The sequence below is a fragment of the Lampris incognitus genome, chromosome 3 (genome assembly GCF_029633865.1).
Source record: "Lampris incognitus isolate fLamInc1 chromosome 3, fLamInc1.hap2, whole genome shotgun sequence".
NCBI lineage: Eukaryota > Metazoa > Chordata > Actinopteri > Lampriformes > Lampridae > Lampris > Lampris incognitus.
This window is the reverse complement of record NC_079213.1, coordinates 30,412,245-30,434,653: the sequence shown is the minus strand read 5'-3', so window position 1 is coordinate 30,434,653 and position 22,409 is coordinate 30,412,245. Positions and strand designations below refer to the sequence as shown.

The 22,409-nt window shown below is 46.4% G+C and overlaps 1 protein-coding gene across 1 annotated transcript in view; it reads left to right on the top strand.

The window, feature by feature from the left end:
- The window catches only part of LOC130109259 (bile acid-CoA:amino acid N-acyltransferase-like), a 42,647-nt gene that overhangs the window by 7,031 nt on the left and 13,207 nt on the right, over window positions 1-22,409 (top strand). Inside the window, exon 4 of the mRNA XM_056276061.1 lies at window positions 5,122-5,312. Within this exon, the coding sequence (XP_056132036.1) occupies window positions 5,122-5,312 (191 nt within the window). The remainder of the gene's footprint in view (window positions 1-5,121; window positions 5,313-22,409) is intronic.

The window sequence follows — 22,409 nt, the reverse complement described above, 5'->3', positions numbered from 1 at the left end:
TATTCGCCACAGCCATTTCCATCCTTTTCGCAGAATCCACTACCATCTGTCCTTCCACATTCCTCTCTTGACATCATACGTGCCCATCAATTCCTCATTACCTCTGTTCCCTTCACCAACATGCCCACCGAAGTCCGCTCCAATCACCACTCTCCTCCTTGGGTACGTTGTCCACCACTTCATCCAACTCACTCCAGATTTCTTCTTTCTCTTCTGATTCCATCTCACACCCAACTTGCTGGGCATATGCTCTGACAGCATTAATTTCCAGCTTCATACTCATCACTCTGTTTGACACTCTCTTCACCTCCAACATACTCTTGACATACTCTTCCTTCAGGATTACCCCTACCCTATTTCTCTTCCCATCCAAACCATGGTAGAAGAGTTTGAACCCACCTCCTATGTTCCTGGCCTTACTCCCCTTCCAGCTGGACTCTTGCACACACAGTATATCTTCCTTCCTTCTCTCCACATTCAAATTTCCAACTCACCTCCACACTTCTACCCTTACTTCTCTCCCACTGCCTCTGGAAATGCCTTCCCCCTCTTCTTCTCCCTTGCCCAACAGTAGCATGACAGTGTAGTTAGCAGCTTAAGAGGAGATGGCTTGTGGTACATCAAAAACTACTTCCCCTGCTAGCGGCTTATTTGAATACTTCAAGAAGGGCAAAACAGTGTTAGATCTTGTGCTCACTTCTGCTGTAGTAGGAGAGCTGTAATGCCTCAACAAATCCCTGCAGAAGAGAACTCAGACTGCCTGGTATGCAGTCTGCTGTTGACTGTGCGCTGCTCTTTCAGGGCAAAGGAAATGACCAAAACTATGTTGACATATTTGAAAAGGCAACTGTAGTGGTTTAGTCTGCACATATACAAGCCATCGAAGGTGCCAAACTCGAGAATCTTTGCTGGGAAAGCAGTTGACTACTGCTGTGCAGAGTTCTTCAAGGTCTTAGATAATGTGGATGTTCAATTTGCTGACCGCTTTGACTAGGAGAGTTTCAAGGTCCTGCAGAAACTTGAGTATGCTCCCCACTGGGCAGGTGGATTATGTGGTAGATCAATACCCTGAGCTGAAAAGAGATGCTCTTGTTGTGCAGTTGCCTTTCCTTCACAGTTGAGGCTCTGGTTAGACTTTTGTTGGTGGTGCTAGTGTCCTCCTGTGACATGGAGAGGCATTTTAGCGCCATGAGAAGGCTTAAAACTTGGCTAAGAGCCAACATGGCTGAGGATAGACTGAACGGTGTTGTTGTGTCTGAAATGCATTAGAGAAAAGGTTGACCAGCTGAATAGGGAAAATATCTGTCAGCAATTTATTGCTGGCAGTGAAACCTGTAAAAAAAAAATAATAATAATAATAATAATGAAAAAAAAACGTTTGGCTCATTTATCTAGTAAGCATAATGAAGGAGATGTTCCTACATGTTGGGCAACAATTGCATTTACTAATTAAAAAAATTTCATTATTAGTGCATTTATTAGTTAATTTGATGAGATGTGTGTGTGTGTGTGTGTGTGTGTGTGTGTGTGTGTGTGTGTGTGTGTGTCTGTGTACATACACACAGGGTGTTGTGACGCGTCTAGTGCAGCAGTGTGTAGTTGGAGGGAAGGTGCATGTGTTCTTCCAACCCACTTGTGTCCTTCCTGCCCTTAGCTTGCTGCCGCTGGCTAGCCTTTGTGGCGAATAGGGAAGCATGCTAGCGTGTAAGCCTTCCCTTGCCAGTACATAGCCTCTCCTTCACCAAGACTCCTGCCAGGCCTCCCCGTGGCCACACGTGGTAACTGGGGTCTTGCGGCCCCAGGCTAACTTGGCAGGGGATCTCGGAGCAGCAGTGGGCCCCAGAGATATGGTGTGCAGGCCCACCCTGGTGGACATGCCCTGGCACCTATCAACCACTGCCCCGCTGCCTTGTGGGTGAGTCTGGGAAGACATAAGGCTAAGGGAGCTTACCCCAACAGAAAAGCAAGCTGTGGCGGCACGCTTCGAGGCGGTTTCCGAAAAACTGGATTTCCGGCAGCCCCCTGCAGTTGTGTGGAGGTGCCGGTCGTCTAGGGATCCCCCTTGCCATCGGAACCATCTCCTCTACAATCAAGTCATGTGGCGTTGGGAGAAGCGCACCCCCCATGCCACTTTAAAAACCATCTCTGCGCAGGTGTCTTCTGCTATCTGAGTCCTCAAAGGACCCACAAATAGAAGAAGATGGTCATCATCGGGCACGATGGACAACCAGCAAGCAAGCAAAGCAAGTGTTGTACATCTGTTGGATTTTAATTTTCTGTGTGTGATTTAAAGTATTGTGCTGATTTTGCGTTTTGTGTTTATGTAAAGCTACCAGTATTTCTGGCACTGTAAAAACATTGTCAGCTATCTTGTCTATACACAACTATAGTTAGGACACACAGTCCCATATTCACTGATTGACCATTAAAAACCCATGACCTTCTTGCTGTGAGGCAACTGTAATAACCACTGCGCCACCATGCAAATAATTAATTTGATTATAATCAAACTGAATAAATTTCAGCCTTAGACTATAAAAACTAAAGTGCTCATATGTTGTTCTCCCCCCTGCGCTCTGGGAGGCGCTACAGGAGCCTCAGAGCTTGCACTACCAGGCTCAAAAACAGCTTCTTTCCCCAAGCTGTTGCCCAGCTAAACCTGGCTCCCACTGAATGTCTGTGGATATTTTAAAATAGTTTTGTACTCGTGCTCTTTTTTAACTTATTTTTAGCTTTTGGTCTTTGTCTGTTTATATCTTATACTGTGTTTGCTGTGTTTGTCTATGTCTTTCTTGCACTGTTTGGCGAAGCCGCAGCCCTTATTTAATTTTTAACATGTGCCTGCCTGCACATTGTTTTTAATGACATTGAATTGAACTGAATGTTTGCTTTTTGTCAGTATAGACCTTTACATGAAATCTGTTGCCTTAGGATTATGAACAAAAGGAAAGTGTGGATCTTTGTCATTTGAGGCTTAATAAAAGCACAAACGACTGTTTTCTGCTGTCGTGTCAGCTCCATCGCGCAGTTTGTTGTTTTTCCCATGCTGTATTGCCAACTGCCATTTACCATCTCGTGGGGGGGGGGGGGGATTCGAATACTGATTTTGCAATCGGTTACCATGGCAATGATCAAATGCTGGTCAGCTCTACTAAAAGTATATGCTGTTTAAACATGAAAGATTTTGGGTTTTTTTTTTTTAAATCACCATTATAATCCTCATTGGCAAGAAAATTGGCAATATACACTATATGGACAAACGTATTGGGACACACCTCTTAATCATTGAATTCAGGTGTTCTGTTCAGACCCATTGCCACAGGTGTATAAAATCAAGCAGCTAGCCATGCAGTCTGCATTTACAAACATTTGTGAAAGAATGGGTTGTTCTGAAGAGCTCGGTGAATTCAACCGTGGTACTGTCATAGGATGCCACCTTTGCAGTAAGTCAGTTTGTGGAATTTCTTCCCTGCTAGATATTCCACGGTCAACTGTAAGTGGTATTGTTGACAAGTGGAAGCGTTTAGGAACAACAGCAACTCAGCCACGAAGTGGCAGACCATGTAAAGTCACACGGGGGTGTCAAGGAGTGCTGAGGCGCATAGTGCGTAATAGTCACCAACGCTGTGTTGACTCGATAACTGCAGAGTTCACTTCCTCTGGCATTAACATCAGCACAAAAACTGTGTGCTGGGAGCTTCAAGGAATTGGTTTCCATTGTCGAGCAGCTGCATGCAAGCCTTACATCACCAAGCACAATGCCAAGCGTCAAATGGAGTGGTGTAAAGCATGCTGTCACTGGACTCTGGAGCAGTGGAAACGTGTTCTGTGGCATGACGAATCACGCTTCTCTGTCTGGCAGTCTGATGGACACGTCTGGCTTTGGCAGATGCCAGGAGAACGTTACCTACCTGACTGCGTTGTGCCAACTGTAAAGTTTGGTGGAGGAGGGATAATGGTATAGGGTTGTTTTTCAGGGGTTGGGTAGGCCCCTTAGTTCCAGTGAAGGGAAATCTCTTAATGATTCAGCATACCAAGACATTTTGGGCAATTCTATGCTTCCAACTTTGTGGGAACAGTTTGAGGAGGGCCCTTTTCTGTTCCAACATGACTGTGCCCCAGTGCACAAAGCAAGGTCCATTAAGACATGGTTGGGTGAGTTTGGTGTGGAAGAACTTGACTAGCCCACAGAGAGCGCTGACCTCAACCTCATCGAACACCTTTGGGATGGACTAGAACGAAGATTGTGGTGTGAGCCAGGTCTTCTCGTCCAACATCAGTGCCTGACCTCACAAATGCTCTTCTGGATGAATGAGCAGAAATTCCCACAGACACACTCCAAAATCTTGTGGAAAGCCTTCCCAGAAGAGTGGAAGCTGTTATAGCTGCAAAGGGGTGACCAACTCTGCATTAATGCCTATGGATTTAGAATGGGATGTCATAAAAGCTCCTGTAGGTGTAATGGCCAGGTGTCCCAATACTGTTTGTCCTTATAGTGTATATTATTTCTGCATCCCACAGTTGTTTTCTCTTCAGTTATTGTTATTCCCTCATATTCTATCGCTTGGTATTGCCCATGTGGTTTCATTTGAGGTAGGATTTCACATAAACACTATTGACAGAGATGCAAGTTAGACTTTGCTCTGTAACCTTCAGCCTGCTCAAACAAATAAAAGTTTTGATAAACGTTTACAAGTGTTTGTGATATTTCAGCTTGCTTCTCTGGTTTGTTAGTTAGCTAAAAATATGATTCAGATGAGCTCTGTTGAACCTCTGTAAAGGCAATCTATTTTGCAATATCAATATTCAGCATCCAATGAGGACTGATGTAAATGATATGTAATGTTAGCTACTCATTTAAATATGTGCAGTCAGTATTAGGTCTGCTTCCAATTACAAATTTAAGAAAATGATCCTGTATTCTGCTCACAAAAAAGTCACACAACAGTTGAGCATCACAGCTACGATGCTGTGTCCTTGAATGTCTTGTTGATCGTCTCTATTTTCTTTATACTGAGCATTTCACCATTTAACATTTCTTGTGTATATTGACTAACTTGATTACCAGTAAATTAATTGATTATCGTCCTGTTTTTCCATCGTCTCTTTTTCTTATACAAGGTTGAGAAAGGTGGATGTCTGCACCCCCATAGTGGTGACGATCTCAGTGTACAGAGGCCATGTTGCTGAGGGCTTTCAGGAGCAGACCCCCATGGCCTCGGTGGTCACAGAGAGATGGTACATGGCTCCGGGTGTCCAGAGGATAGACATCAGGGAGAGAGGCGTCAAAGGGACTCTCTTCCTACCCCCAGGTACATTAGCATCATCAAAGCACTCCCATATTACAAATGTCTCCAGTCTCACTTCCTCTCTTAATTCATTTGGCTCAATGAAATAGATTTTAGGTGGCTTTACATTTGGTGACTAACCAGTCTTTTCCAACCCAGGCTATTCAGACTTTAAAGACTGATTGTAATGATCGGTCTTGTCTGCCATCTTGATCCCCTTCACACTAGGTGACAGGGGATAGATTGGGGGTTTCACACTTGAATACCCACTACCCTGATTCTTCACATCTAAAACTTTTGTAATCTTATGGAAGCACGTCGGCTCAAAAGGGAAGTCTGGCCAAAGAGTGCCAAAGAGGAGAGAGACAACCGGCAGCGTAAAGTCAAAATGCAATAAACAAATACATGAACATTTAATTTTTAGGGTAGTTTGCAGCAGTCACTCTACTTCAAACTCAACAAAAACAAGAGTCAAGATGTCACCCTGAAGAAGACAATTGCTTGAGAGACGGCTGCTGCAAAGCTTGTATGCTCAACATAAAGAGTAAAAGTGGCTACAAGAGCCATTGTCTTTACCATTGTCATTAAATGTATTTCCCTTCAGGAATCAGGAACGCTATTTGTCATTACGAAATGTCTTTTCCCCCAGCCCACAGCAGTTCAACACAAAGACAAAAACACTTATCCAAGAACTACAATCAATCAATCAAGTTGCATTTCATATAGCGCTTTTCTAGCTGCAACAGCCACTCAAAGTGCTTTACAATGACATAAATATATACTTATATAAATAATAATTAATAGAATAAATATATAACTATAATATAACATAACTAATATAATTATATAAGTTAATAAGCATTATATAATTACACACATATACAAGAACACACATATCCAAATTAACACATATATCCAAACTAAACAAAAACAATCACTGTCCAAGGGAACAGACGCCAGCCAGGACGACTGTCAGAACTGCTGGTCTGCGTGGGCTAGCAGTTAGCTTAGCCTGCCCCGCGTCTGTGTCCCTTCAGACCGCCCTTGGTGTTTCCTCTTCAGGCGCAGCTCCAGGCAGGGGCCGTTGTCATTGGCCCACTGGATGCAGCGGACCAGGCTCCCTCAGCCAATCCACCGCCAGCTCTCCCAGCCAGACACCCTCAACACACTTCCCCCGCACTCCACACGACTCCAAAAACACCACAGTCCACGCCAGGCGAGGCCGCTGCCACACACCGCCCTCGGACTTATTAGAGCTGCCAGTCTGCATAGGCTAGCAGATAGCTTAGCCTGCCCCGCTTCGCGTCCTGTCAGACCATCCTCGGTGTTACTTCCTCAGGCGCAGCTCCGGGCACGGCTGTGGTCCCTGGGCCCACAGGATGCAGCAGACAAGCTGTCCCAGCCGATCCAGTGCCAGCTCTCCCAGCCATCAAACGAAGACAAAACTTAGACACAGATGTCGACAGAAACACTGCATTGGGGATCGAACAATTTATTGGTATGGCCGATTATCGGCTTAGATATTCCTCATTTTTCACATTATCATTATCGGCATATTTTTATCGGCCAGCCGATTTAAAGAAAAAAAAAAAGAAGTCTGCTGCACAACATGCGCGCTTCCGACGCAGCCTTCACTCTCCCGTAGCACAGCACGACACTCACTCCGACAACACAAACACAGAAGAGAAGCGTCGAGGAATCCGACCACTTTTCGAAGATAACAGGAGCATGCCTGGTGCCATAAAACCCACTTGGTTGGTAAGAAAAGTATGCCATAGCGTTAGTTACAAAACTCACACCGTAATGTTAATTTTTCCACCTCACACACACACACACACCCACCCACCACAGAGCATAACGTCGGTTCGACATGAACTCGACAACAGGTTGTTAATTCAGAGAACACAATTTCCACTGCTGTGCTTAACCTTCCAGTGTAACTAGGCTAAAAGAAAAAAAGCTAATGTGTGATATTTTAGTTACATGCAGAGTGTTATTGTCAGTGTTGTGCATGAACACGCTAAAAGAGCAGCGGCCATTAAACGTGGTTATCATGTACAGCATTTTTTGACGTCATATACAACATCGGTAATCCCAGACGACAACGTCGGGTGGTAACCAGGCGCGGATCTACGGGGTGGCAAGGGGTGGCAGCTGCCATCTCTGGGACACAGTCTTGCCACCCCATTTATAAATCAGATAATATATTTTTAAAGTATATTTTATGTACATGCATGGTGAAGGTCAATGAGACCCGCACCAAACTCATCTCAAACAGTAGAGAACAACATACATTCGATGAAATCCGAGTTTTGAATAATAATACGTTTAGAATAATGTCCATTGCCCCCCTCCCTGAACCTCATGCCACCCCAGGAAAAAATCTCTAGATCCGCCACTGGTGGTTAACTAATTGCTACCCAATTCCCCCTCGGGGATGAATAAAGTTTTGACTGCCACAAATGTTATTTGTGTCATTTTTTTATGTGTTTTGTTTGCATCTATTGTTTATGTAGTTTATTTTCATGAATATTGATTCCTTTTGTATTAAAACTACGCAGGAAGTACGTTTACGTTGTATTTTGTGCAGGGACACATTTAGTTGCTGCAATATCCTGGGTACATAAAATGGGGTCGTGCGACCTCCGACGTACAAGTACTTGCACAAGAACTTCTGGTCTGGTTTGTCGAGAGAAGAGATGGCTTTGTTTTACACTCGCTGTTTGCAGGACCTCCCTAAAATCACGGCCAACGATGTACATCGCATCGTGAATGCTTCCTCCTTGGCTCAGATGAGCAAAAAAGAAAAGGGGTTTAAGAGCTATATATCGAGCGCCATCGACAACTACGAGGGTGAGTAACCGACATCATTAGAACTATGCTAGCGCTAGCTAGCTAATGTTAGCTAGCTGCCTTGCAACTAACGTTACCTTGCTACTTTGTTTTTATTAGTCAGCTAATGTTGCTAACTTACATCTACATTCAGAATAATAAAATCAGTAACGTTACATTCTTGATTAACGTAGATCTGTCCCTCAAATAAATGTCGACCCTTTGTTTTAAGTAAACGCATAAAAGAAATAAACTAAAGTAAATTATCTTCTGCTGTAATTTGTAAGTTATGTCTTATAAATGAAAGAGAATGAGTGACTTGAATGAATGACAATATAACAAACATGAATGAATGACAATATAGATAGTTTGGCTATTAAGACTAAAAAAAAATCAAATTTTTGTTCAATATTTTCTTTCTTTCAGTCTTAATCCAAAGTGAAATTTTTACTGTTGTAAACCAATGAACAGTTAAACCTCCGAGAAAGGAATGTCTTTATCCTTGATTTGATACTCCTCGATCCATGCGAAAACACTTCCAATAAACAGTTGAAACAAAGCAAAAATTGGGTACCCCAAAAAAAAATTATAGTACTCGATATCAAAGAAATATGTTCTCTGATACTCAAGTGACCCAAGAACATGTAACGGGGGCAGTCCTATGCTGTTCTCTGCTGGTCAGCCTGCAGCATGCCCGTCACTCTCATCATTAGCTCTGCGTTGTGTTCTAGTTGGGTGGGGCCCCAGGTGTTGTGGGGGGCCCTCAGTCTCTCATCATCATCATCATCATCAAGGAAGGAGGGGGGGCACACAGGACTCTATTTGGCTCACCTTGCCATTTATTTTGGTTTCAAACCCTTCGACAAACGTCCAGTCCTCCAGCGGGAGCGGTGTTTCTTACGGACGTGGGGGTCGAAGTTCAACCACTGCCCGGACTTCACTCGTGTGCGTTAGAAGGAGAAACCGTCCTCCGATGTAAGAAAGGATAAACAAGTATTTTATCCCACAGCTTGCAGTATCTTCTTACAGGGATACTCAAGGTTACGTTCTCTTCAACCAGCAAAACTGTCCTACGGTAAGAAACACGCGTGGCTCGGCTCGATCGCTGCTTGAGACTCCTCCCACAAAACAAAAATGGCCTCTCCCGCGTTCCCTCTTCCGTGTACCCACAAGACCTCTCTCTTAAAGCGACAGTACACGTATATGACGGTCGTTGTAAAACATACATAAAAGTAAATAATGACATAAAATAAAATGTAGTAAACACAAATAACAGCACACAGACAGGATTTGGTGATATTTCATACTCAAACAAAATAAAATAAAAACATTAATTTTAACCTGGTTACATTCACCCCTCCTGAAATTCACCAACATCCTGACAGCAGGATAAAAAGAGAAAGAGGAAAGGAAAAGCCCATCACTGACTACTGGCACAAGTGAAAAGAAGGACCTAGTCCTCCAGTCAACTTAGGAGCTACCTCGGTTACGAGGTCCAGAAAATAATGAGGTTGATCAAGCCTCAGAATTCCCTTAGATCAATGTGACGCCTGATACGCCACACCATGCACTTGGCCCAAAACAACCCTGTCTGATAGACACCTAATAACTCACATTAAACTAGTTTGAATGACTCCAATCTCCATCAAAGTTCAAACCCTCACACTCCGTAGAAATGGCATCTGAGCCATAGATTCTATTAACCTGTTCACTGACCTCACCACCCTCCCCGTGCGTGTCCTAACCCGACCATCGCTCTCTACTTGTGTGCGTGAGACAGTGCGAGCTGCAACATCTGTATCGATTGAGGGTGGTTCCCCTGTGTGCGAATCAGTGTGAGATATAACACCTACATCGAGTGAGTGTGATGCCTCTATGTGTGGTGCGTGTGTGTTGGGTGGAGACTGAGCAGTGGCCCCCACAGGACTGACTACCAGACTAGACGGAATGAACTCTTCCGCTTCTGCCCACTCAGATCTAGGTGAGTCTCCAAGTGATGAGTCTGCTAGCCCCACTGCATCCCCTGAGACCGTCAGGCAATCTGCACTGTCCTCCTCATCGGACTCTGCGCAGTCAAACAACTGACTGGTTGTACTGGACTCCTCACCCTGATCTAACTCAGGAAGGGGCAAGAAGTTGACCTCCAACAAACGGTTCCTGTGCACCACACTGGTGTGCCCCTCTGCATCCTGAATCTTGTAGACGTGGATATTGGGGTTGACACCGACAACCGTGTACACTCCGTTCTCCCATTTGTCAGCCAACTTTCTCTTCCCTCGCTCACTCTGGTTCGCAACCAAAACACGATCCCCGACAGACAGGACAGTGCCCTTGGCATGTCTGTTGTACTGTCGCGCCTGATGCTGCTGCTCAGCCGTGGAGTGCTTCTGAGCGATCCCCATTGCACTCCTTAGACAGGAAAGCAGAGACTGAGCATAAGAGTCATAATCAACAACGTGAGGGTCATGCAAAACCTGCCTGAACATAACATCCACCGGCAGTCTTGGGACACGCCCATACATCAGGAAGAAAGGCGCGTAACCCGTGGTCTCGTGAACAGTGGCATTGTACGCGAGCGTGAGAGAATGGATCTGCTGAGGCCACTGTTGCTTCTGCTGAAGCGGAAGGGAACGGAGCATATTCCCCATCGTGCGATTAAACCGCTCTGTCCCGCCATTACCCATAGGATGGTAGGCCGTCGTGTGGGACTTCGCTACACCCGCCAACCTGAGAAGCTCTGCAATCAGGTTGCTCTCAAAGTTTGTGCCCTGGTCAGAATGTATTCTCTCCGGAAACCCGTAAACACAGAATACATGATCCCAGAGTTTCTTGGCGACCTGCTTCGCTGTCTGATTGGCGCAGGGGAACGCGTGAGCAAGCTTAGTGAAGTGGTCAGTAACCACTAGGACATCGACCGACCGCTGCTTACTGTCCTCAGCGGACCAGAAATCCATACACACAAGCTGCATCGGTGCGGAGGTTTTAATGCTCTCCAGGGGCGCGCAAGCAGCTGGCTCTGGGGTCTTCCCAAACACACATCTCCGACAGCATCTGACATATGCTCTGATATCCCTCTCCATGTCAGGCCAATAAAAACGCTGCCTTGCAAGAGAGAGAGTACGGTCCTGGCCCTGATGACCAGCGTGATCGTGGATGCCAGACAGTGCCTTGTCTTTCAGACTCAGAGGTAAAACATACTGAGACCTCCTCTGCTTGGACACTGGGTCCTTTGTCACCCTGTACAAGACACCATCATTGACTTCCAACTTCTCCCACTGTTTCAGCAGCCTGAGGACCTTCTGGTCAGCACCATGCCTCTCACGTCTCGATGGCCGCTTCCGAACAGCGACAAAGGGCAACACCTTGGAGATGCAGGGGTCCTGCTCCTGACTCAACCTGAGCTCCTCGGTGGATAACATTGGCAGTGTATCCTGACCACCCGACAGATGCTGAACGTGCTGGACCAAACTGAGTGCTGTGAATACTGATGCATCAGGCCAGTCACATTTGGCTTGACAAAAAGCCCTGACCTCAGCTGCATCACAAGCAAACCCAGATCGCGCACTACTCACTGTTTGGGACTGGCAACTGAGTCTGAAAACATCCTGCACAGAGTCCCCCTCAACCCCGTCGGCTTCCTGAACAAGGGCCAGGTAGGGCTCCCTAAGTAGCCTCTGACTGACGGGCTTGGAAAAAGGGTCGCGACTCAAGGCATCCGCCACCACGTTTTTCTTCCCTGGCAGGTGTTTGAGATCGAAAGTGTAAGACGCCAACTTAGACACCCAGCGGATCTCACACGCGTCAAGCTTCGGCTTCGTTAGGAGATAAGTCAGCGGATTATTATCTGTCCAAACGGTGAAGCTTTGACCCTTCAGCCAGTGGCTGAACTTTTCACAAACACTCCACTTCAGCGCCATGAACTCCAGTCTATGAGCTGGATACTTCCGCTGTGAGGCACTGAGGGACTTGCTTGCAAAACCAACAGGTCTGGCCTTGGACTCTCCTCGGGGCACTTGAGACAGCACCGCGCCGAGTCCGTCCAAAGACGCATCGACCGACAAAATGAAAGGCACCTCAAAGTCTGGATGGGCAAGCACCACACACTCCAGTAACATTGTCTTCAACAGATCAAATGCTTCCCCACATTCCACCGTCCAGTCTGCGGAGGTAAGCTTACGGAAGCTGCCATGGGGCTTCTTATCCTTAGCTGACCTCCCCCTCCTCTTTTGTCCAGCTGTAAGGGCGAACAGGGGCTTAGCCACGGAGGAGCAGTTCGGGAGGAAATGCTGGTAGTAAAATACCATACCAAGGAAAGATTTGATCCTACGAACAGAAGGCGTGCACCCATCACCTTCCATGAGATCCTGCACTGTCATGTTGGAGATGACCTCTACTTTGGAGGGATCGACAGACACACCTCCGCCATCAACCACGTGGCCCAAAAACCGCACCCGCTTCTGCAGCAGATGACACTTTTTCGGAGCCAGTTTCAAGTTGTTCTCCCTCAACCTCTGAAACACAGTGCGGAGCCTCGACAGAGCCTCAACCTCTGACGGCGCGAACACAAGAAGATCATCAAGATAGCACAAAAGCTTCGTGAAGCTCAGATCCCCAAAGTTCCCAATCATCATTCTCATGAAGGCTGCAGGGCTATTACAAAGGCCCTGTGGCATGCGATTGTATTCATGCAACCCAAGGGGAGTCGTGAAAGCAGTGTACTTCTTGTCATCTTCATGCATTGGGATGTTGAAGAAGCCAGAGGTGAGGTCCATCGTACTAAAGAGGCAGTTACCACCCAGCGCGGCAAGACAGTCCGACTGGTGTGGCAAGGGATGAGCGTCTTTCAAGGTCCGAGCATTCAGCCATCTGAAATCAGTGCAGATCCGAAGCCCGCCATCCTTCTTCCACACCATAACCAGCGGTGAAGCGTATGCGCTCGAGGACTTCCGGATAATCCCTTTCTCCTCCATATCAGTGAGAACCTGTCTCAACTTCTGATAGTGGGCTGGGGGAACCCTCCTGTAGGGCAAGCGAAAGGGGCGCTCATCCACCAGATGGATGCGATGTGTGTATCCTTTGACCTCGCCACAGTCCAGAGAGTCCCTGGAGAAGATGTCATGGTACTCGGTGAGCAGCTGAGTGAGCTGGGACTTGCATGCCTCACTAACCTGACAGGAGCTGAGGTCAATGTCACTGAGTCCGAGCTCTGACAAACTCCTAGCCGGCTGGACAGGCGGACAGGCACTATCTGTGGCGTTGGACTCATGCCTCCCTGCAACTGATTGCAGTCCCTGGAAAACATTAAAGTCCTCAATCGCCAAGCATGGAAACACATCAGCCAACTTGCAGTTCCTTTTCAGCGTGATGGCTTTGTCAGATGGATTGACAACAGTCATGGGTACCCACCTATCACCCCAGAGCGGTGTGACAAGTCGACCTACGAGTACACTGCGTGGCATGGCCTTGGAGTCTGTCGGCTCCACAACAACAGTGCTTCCAGCTGACATAGGCACCTTAGCAGGAAGTCTGCCCCAGACTAAGTGCTCGTACCTCGGTAAGAGTGTCACGGCCTGGGTGAGCTTAACAGTACCTATCTTCTCAGGAACTGCACCACCCCTCCAGCGCTCTACATTCGTGAACATGGACAAGAACTGTTCAACGTCAGGACAAGACGGATGTTCCTGTCCGGACGCGATGTCCCAGTACTCAGTACCACTCTGGAGTACATGGGCCACATGTTTAATGACGTTTGTGCCGACTATCAGATCATCATGCTGACCGGGCACGACCAGAGTGGGTATGACAAAGGAAGCACCATAAAGCTGCATGTTGAGGTCATAAAAACCATCAGGCCTAGTCTCCAGACCACCACAGCCAATCAAGACAATGTTCTCTTCAGGCTGCTGCTTCTCAGGTAAAACACCCCCAGAGCGGAGCTTCTCTACTGCATTTTCACTGATACTGCATGACATAGAGCCAGTATCCAACATGCCATTAAGCTGCACACTCTGGTTGACAAGAACAGGAGCATAGAACAAGTCACTGAAAGCCTGAATCCTCTGTGTCGCCTGAATGACCATACGCGAACCCTGAGGTGCTTTGGCACACTTGTCATCATACCATTTAGCCAAGTCGGAGACATCAGTGAGGGATACATCTACATTACCCACACCATCCCTCTCTAGGTGTGGGTTTAGTAGTTTAACGTACGAGACTCACAACCAGCTCTTCCACCAGGCTGAGAACGGAGCTGGTTGGGCGGCTGAGGGTGAGGACAGTCCCTCTTCCAATGACCAGGAGACAAACAGTTTATACATCGGTTCTCCCGGCTGCAGTGGGAAAATGTGGAGTGATCCGGAGACTTACAAATCCTGCACAACCTCTGTGGTGCGTCTGGCACCCGCCCTACGGCGTTAGCTGGCGGTTGAGTCAGCGTCGGTGTCCGGACTGCAGCGCTAACTGGAACCTGAGTCTGCATTGTGACCAAACGGTCTAGCAAGCTCACCAAACTCCTCATATAGTCATCACCGCCAGAGACAGGTGCGGGAGACGGTGCGGGAGACGGTGTAGGAGACCTTGCAAAAAATGGTATAGGAGATGACGCATGAGCCGGGACGGGAGATGGCACCACCGACACGGTCGTGTTCAAGTCGGGAGCCATGTCGACTACAGGGACATGAACCTGTGAATGGAACCTACGCTCTACCGCGCCTGCTTCACGTTGTCCACCTGCAGCAACACGGGACTTCCTCTCCAGCATGTGCTCATCAAGCCTCTCCTGGATCTCGCTAGCAGACCATTTCCCTGCGGACTTGAACTTAAAAACATTGGCAAGAGACTGATCTGGACAGTGTTTGATAAACATCATGCTTACCTCGTGGCTTGGCTCTTCAATACTACGGCCCTGCCAATTCAAGCATTCGTCAGCCACCTCCACTGTCTTATTAAGCCTAATCCAATACTCCATAGCGTCCTCACCTGGCTTGGGCAGCGTACTGTAAAAGTCCGCCAGGGGCATGCTCGAGTATGTGAAGTCACTAAAGTGTTGCTTCAGTACATCAAAAATAATGTGGGGGTTCGTTATGTGGTCGACAGATGTGTTGCGCAGCTTTATCCTCACCACGTCCCCTGCTTTCCCCATAAGCTTAGCTAGAATCTCATGTGACTGCTCACTAACTGGAATGGCTCGCTTCCTCAAATACAAAGTCATAAGGCTCTCCCACTCATGAACTGTAAACTTATCAGAGCTATCGCCCCTGAAAATAGGAGGCTCCCTAGCAACTGTCTGCATTACTACTCTAACACTAGGCACTGTCTCCGAACACTGTTCAGCAGACCTAGCACTGTCTGTGTGTGTGTTTCTAAGCATTTGTGTTTCCTGCAGCTTAGCAGTGATTGACTCTCCTATCTTCTCTGCTAACTGAGTAATGAGCATTGCTAACTCACCCACTGGCTGCTCGCTGTTACCTAGCACAGCCCCTTCGCTGATACCTGGCCTGGCCCGTTCTACGTAGCGTGTGGAGGTGAACTGAGGAGTGCCGAATGTGGTCAGGTCTCTAGGTCCTGGTGCTCTGGTGTCTGGTTCCCCGCCCTCTAAGAGCTGCCCGAAACTCCTACCTACACCTAGCCGTAAACCCCCACCCACATCTAACTGGTAACCCCTCTCCATAGCACACTGGCGATCCAAAAGATCCTGATCAGCAATGTTACCCCCACCTACGTACGAACAACCCTCTGCCATGTTCCTACCTCTAACACTCAGATAAAATAAAAAATAAAATAAAAAAGTGAAAAGCTCAATTCATTTAAATAACTGAATCTAGAAATCACTAAGAGATTGAAACAATCACACACAATCAACAAATTCACCAATAGATTAATCACATATGCACATATCCAGTAGTTTACATCAATAGATTATTCACACGAGTCCTTCAATCACATCAACATGAACCTTTTTCCCTTTTTTTCCGTGTGTTTTTCTTCCTTCAGTATATACAAATGTCCTGTTCACAAGCCCAGTCCATGGTAACCACAGCTATGACTGTCCAATGTCCACACAGCTCAACTCCAGTCCACTGTAACATGAGCGTACAGTCTATAGAAATACCTGAGGACGTCTGGGGCTTGATGACGACAGCAGCCTCCCGCGGCGAGCAACTGATGTCACTCTCAGGATCCAGGAGGGTCACGGCACCAATGTAACGGGGGCAGTCCTATGCTGTTCTCTGCTGGTCAGCCTGCAGCATGCCCGTCACTCTCATCATTAGCTCTGCGTTGTGTTCTAGTTGGGTGGGGCCCCAGGTGTTGTGGGGGCCCTCAGTCTCTCATCATCATCATCATCATCATCAAGGAAGGAGGGGGGACACACAGGACTCTATTTGGCCCACCTTGCCATTTATTTTGGTTTCAAACCCTTCGACAAACGTCCAGTCCTCCAGCGGGAGCGGTGTTTCTTACGGACGTGGGGGTCGAAGTTCAACCACTGCCCGGACTTCACTCGTGTGCGTTAGAAGGAGAAACCGTCCTCCGATGTAAGAAAGGATAAACAAGTATTTTATCCCACAGCTTGCAGTATCTTCTTACAGGGATACTCAAGGTTACGTTCTCTTCAACCAGCAAAACTGTCCTACGGTAAGAAACACGCGTGGCTCGGCTCGATCGCTGCTTGAGACTCCTCCCACAAAACAAAAATGGCCTCTCCCGCGTTCCCTCTTCCGTGTACCCACAAGACCTCTCTCTTAAAGCGACAGTACACGTATATGACGGTCGTTGTAAAACATACATAAAAGTAAATAATGACATAAAATAAAATGTAGTAAACACAAATAACAGCACACAGACAGGATTTGGTGATATTTCATACTCAAACAAAATAAAATAAAAACATTAATTTTAACCTGGTTACAAACAGAAGTAGGTAATGATGGCCAACTGGTTTTCAGTGTCCAAGGAGAATGATGTTATCTTCTCAGCTCCTATCCCATCCGTCAGCTAGCAGGAAAACATGGCAGAAAGCGGTGATTTGAAAATAAGGGCTCGACGCTGGCAACACTCGGCTAAGTCTTCGCTCTTCTTCTTCTCTAATTTAGTAACGTGAACCCGCAAACTGTCTCGCTGTGAGATCCCCACTCTACAGATTAAGATTTTGGGCGGATAAATTAGCAGCTAACTAATTATTCAGTAGGACATAGGCATCCGGTTGTACCGGAAGTTCTTATGCAAACAGACACACCCGGGAAGTTCCGCAGCGCGACATTAATGCACCGAGTCTATTTCCTCCGAGAAGAAACGTGAGGCGGGAGGTTTTATACTCCGCTTAAAAGTTTGAGTTTAAAGTGATATTGCATTGCCCATGTGAAGATTTTATGTTTGTTCAAGTGGACTCATTCCCTCTTGGTTGTGTGCAGCTAGCGAGGTATGTTTATTTACGTGTTTTATGTTTCGTCACGCATATTCAGTTAGGTTTCTACAGTTTGTGTGTGATATGAAGGCGGGCTTATTCTGTACATTGTCATGTATTTTAACAGTTCGACGGTGGATTTGATGGTGGGGATTTTGAATGAAGTACAATGAAGACGAATAAATCCATCAGTTAACAAATACATCAAACATGTTAGCCCTTGATTTTGGTGTAAAAAAAAAGAAGGACGTGTGATTTAAATATGTCGAATGAACCAACGTTACAGGGCGCTGCTCGAATGAATGGCGCTAGAACACTGTTAGCAAGTTGTAATGGAGGCCAATGAGGCAAGATGGCCGCCCGCACTTTAAGCTGTTTTGTGTAGTTTAGTGATTCAGAATCGGTCATATGACGGTGTTTTACAATGTGATGGCTCCCGATCATATCTAAAATGGGTGCACAGGTAACCACCATGGTAGCAGTCATTGGGAGTATGTTTTTGGTGTGATATTAGTGTGCAAATGTTCGCTGTTCACTGTGATGTTTTCTGATCGTAGCTAAGCATGCTGGTTAGCTACTACGTCAAACGTAGTTGGTATTCTGTTTTAATGGTTCAGTTGTTTGAATAAAAGATGCTGACGAGCAGAACTGAAGAACACAGCAAACACTGTCCCTCCTTGTCATTTCTCTTTTCCCCTGTTCCTAACTGGCTGTCCACAACCATTACCTGTTCATGGGATCCCAACCCCCTGGGACCTGTAACAGGTATAAAGAACATAGATTAACGTGAACTTATAGCTAAAGTACAGATTCAAGACATATATATTACAGAAAAATGTAAGACCCAAACAAGAAACCTTATGCCATACTAGCCCTTACACTGATGCTCAAATCTGAATGCAACTCACATCCCAATGCAACATGTACATATGCAAAATATCATTATTTCATTCATAAATAGAACAGAATACTCTTTATTAGGCATTTTGTACATGCATACAAATGAAATGTACTCTGCATTTTAACCCTTTCTATTGTATAGGAGCAGTGGGCAGCCGCCGTGCCGCACCCAGGTACCAACTCGTCATTTCTTCCTATTGCCTTGGTCAGGGGCACATATACGAAATTAGGCAAGCTCAGTAATGACTGTGCAAGCAAGCATTGGGAAGATGCGGACGGCCTGAAATTTAATGTTCTCCCCGTGTCTGCGAGGGTTTCCTCCCACAGTCTAAAGACATGCAGGTCAGGTGAATCGGCCGTACTAAATTGTCCATGGGTATGTATGTGTGTGTGTGTGTGTGTGTGTGTCAGAGAAGGTTTCCATAAGACAACAGATGAAGCAGTGCTTTTTCTATTATAGTATATTTATATTTATATTTGTATATTTCTCAGAGAAATATACAACAGGCCTGTCTATTCCCGACCCATCAGTCTGTAGCAGCACCGCCCCCACGCCAACATCAAACGCGTCCACTGCAAGCTTGAATGGGACAGAGAAGTCTGGAGCAACCAGCACCGGTTCACTAGCTAGAATAGCTTTAACCATTTCCAGCGCTGTCTGACAATCTGCTGACCAGCTAAACTTAACTCCCTTCTTCAACAGGTTTGTGAGTGGTGTTGTCACAGCTGCGAAGTTGGGAACAAATCGCCCATAAAACCACACATGCCCAAAAGGCGCATTAGCTGGTGTTTTGTTTTCAGAACAGGCAGGTCTAAAATGGTTTGCACCTTGGCAGTCCTTGGTCTCACTGAACCTTGACCCTCCTGGTACCCCAAATATGTGACTTACCCCTTTCCAATCTCACATTTGGACAAGTTGATTAGCAACCCCGCTTGTTTAAGACGCTCAAACAGCTATCTCCAGTGGTCGATGTGATCAGAACACGAAGTGCTATAGCAAACCACATCATCCAGATATGTGACAGTGTTCTGCAGTCTGAAGGTTACCAAATTAATTAACCTCTGAAAGGTTGCCGGTGCGTTTTTCATGCCAAACGGGAGAACCCGACAGCAATACAAACTCTCCTGCGGCACAAATGCACACACATCTTTTGCCCTTACCGTCAACGGGACTTGTCAGTAGCCCTTTAACAAGTCACATTTCGACACATAATGTGCATTGCCGATCTTATCAATACAGTCCTCCAGCCTGGGTATAGGATATGCATCTGTTTTAGTTACATTATTTACCTTTCGGTAATCAATGCAAGGACACACAGTTAAGTCGGGCTTGAGAACAGGGACTAAGGGAGAACTCCATTCACTTGAGCCTTGCTCAATCACTCCAATTTCTTCCATGTAGAGCAACTCTGGTTTCACCTGAGCCCATTTTTGTGGGTTAATCCAGTATGGATGTTGTTTAATGGGGGTTGCCTCACCAGTGTCTACATCATGAGTTATTAAATTTGTTAAGCCATGGGGTATCTCTAAACAGAGGACTATAGTGATCCACTAGATGGAATACATGCTCTTTCTGCTCTGTGGTGAGATGACTCGGTGACTCTCTGAGGTTGGCCAGGGCACTGGAATTCTTAAGCCTAGCTGTAACTGGTTCAACTGACCCAACCCCATCATCCTCACTCTCCTCCTCTTCCACAGTAACCTGAGATGTGATACACACAGCGGATGGAGTGTCACAAGTATAATAAGGTTTCAGGAGATTGATGTAACATAGTCGTGATTTCTGTCTCTGGTCGGGTGTCTCAACAACATAATTGCAATCACCCACCTTCTTGATAACCTTATATGGACCATATAATTTCACCCCCAGCTTACCTCCACCCATGGGCAACAACACTAGAACGTGGTCTCCTGCTTTGAAGGTACGCTTCACTGCCTTTTTGTCATAGTGAGCCTTCAACTTTCCCTTGGCTGCTTCCAAGTTACTCCTGGCCAAGTCACAAGCTGCATGCAGCCGGTTCTTGAAGGATGCTACATACTGCAAAACCCCACCAGGAGCATCTTTCTGCAAAGCTGACTGCAACCATCTTCAGTGGCCCTCTCACTTGATGTCCATAAACCAGCTCAAAAGGGCTAAAACCTGTAGCCTCATTCACCGAGTCTCTGACAGCAAACAATAAAAATGACATGGCTACATCCCAGTCATTTGAGCAACCAACACAATAGGTCTTAATCATAGACTTTAAAGTCTGGTGGTACCTCTCGATTGCACCTTGGGACTGAGGATGATAGGCAGATGACATAATTTGTTTAACTCCCAGCTTGTGCATCACTTCCTGGAATACACCAGAAGTGAAGTTGGACTTCTAGTGGTAAACCTACCTGAGAAAAGAAATGGAGCAGAGCCTCCACTATGACCTTGGTCTTAATTGATTTCAATGGCACCGCCTCTGGAAATCTGGTGGCCACATCAATAATAGTCAAGAGATACTCATTCCCTTTCTTGGTTTTTGGCAAAGGGCCAACACACTCAATAAGTACTCTTGAGAATGGTTCCTCCATAACAGGTGGAGGGCAGAAAGGAGCAACTGGAATTGTCTGGTTGGGCTTGCCCACAACCTGTGACAAGCATGACAGCTACGACAGTATGAAACCACGTCTTTATGCATTTTAGGCCGGTAGAAATGTCTACTGATTTTCTCTTGCGTTTTACGGATGCATAAATGACCTGCCAATGATACTTCATGGGCTAAACGCAGGACTTCCTTCCTGAAACTCTCAGGCAACACAATTTGATTCAACGGTCCACGGTTTATCCGCAGGACGATCATGGGGCCGCCATTTCCTCAACAACACCCCGTCTTGGAGAAAGAAACCGTCAGCCACAGCCTTCATGTCCTCAGCATTATCAGCCATCTGTCTTAATGGAGCTACAGAAGGATCTTTTCCTTGCTCTGATATAAGGGCTTCCCGAGAAAACTGGGAGCAGGGGGGCACCTCAGCTAGTCTAGCAAAAAAAAAAGTATCAGCCAAACCACCAGATAGTTCATCCTGCTCACTGAAATTTCCCTTTTCAGCAGCCAGAGCCTGAGCACGTGTTGCTCCAGATGTTCTTTCTACCAAGCCATGGTCTTAGGGACCTCACAAGGTGTCTCATTCACAACAGGTGTCACACAAACCGGAGTACCAGCCAAAGCATTGCCCAACACAAAGGCGACTCCTTCAGTCGGCAAGGAAGGAACAATACCCACCACTACCGGTCCATTTACAATGTTAGATGCCAGAAATACTTCATATAGAGGGGCACTAACAAAACCACCTCCTACCCCCTTCACTGGGGTAGAAGCTTTTAAATAGGTTGCGGGCGGTAGGTCTATGACACTCTGAACCGTTAAGGACTGTGTGGCACCTGTGTCCCTCAAAATTTATTTTGGGACCATTTCGCCATCAGGTGTTCATGTCGGACTGTCAAATCTTCCTTTTTAAGCGTACGCAACTCCTTGCGCCCAAAATCACTCCCACAAAACTCTTCTACATTGAACGTTGTCATGGTTATCATTATCAAATTCTCTCAAAAAATTAGGCTAACCAAAAGAGACAACTCACAAAATTACCTCTAAGGTAACTATTACCAAATAGCCTTACCAACAAAACATATAACCTGTAACAAGAGGTAGCTCATAAATCGAAATATTCCCAGAAATTGATATGAACAGACTGCACACAGAGCGCTCACGACATTACTCGAAGACCGAAAACCGATACACTGCAGTACATGCCAGCAAAACACCTGCCACCATTAGCCAAGTAGCTATCAGCTAACAAGTGTGTGTGTGGGCCCTGTGATGGCCTGGTGGCCTGTCCAGGGTGTCTCCCCACCTACCGCCCAATAACTGCCGGGATAGGCTCCAGCATCCTGGCCACCCTGAGAGCAGGATAAGTGGTTTGGATAATGGATGGAATGGAAATCCATCAGTAACAAAACC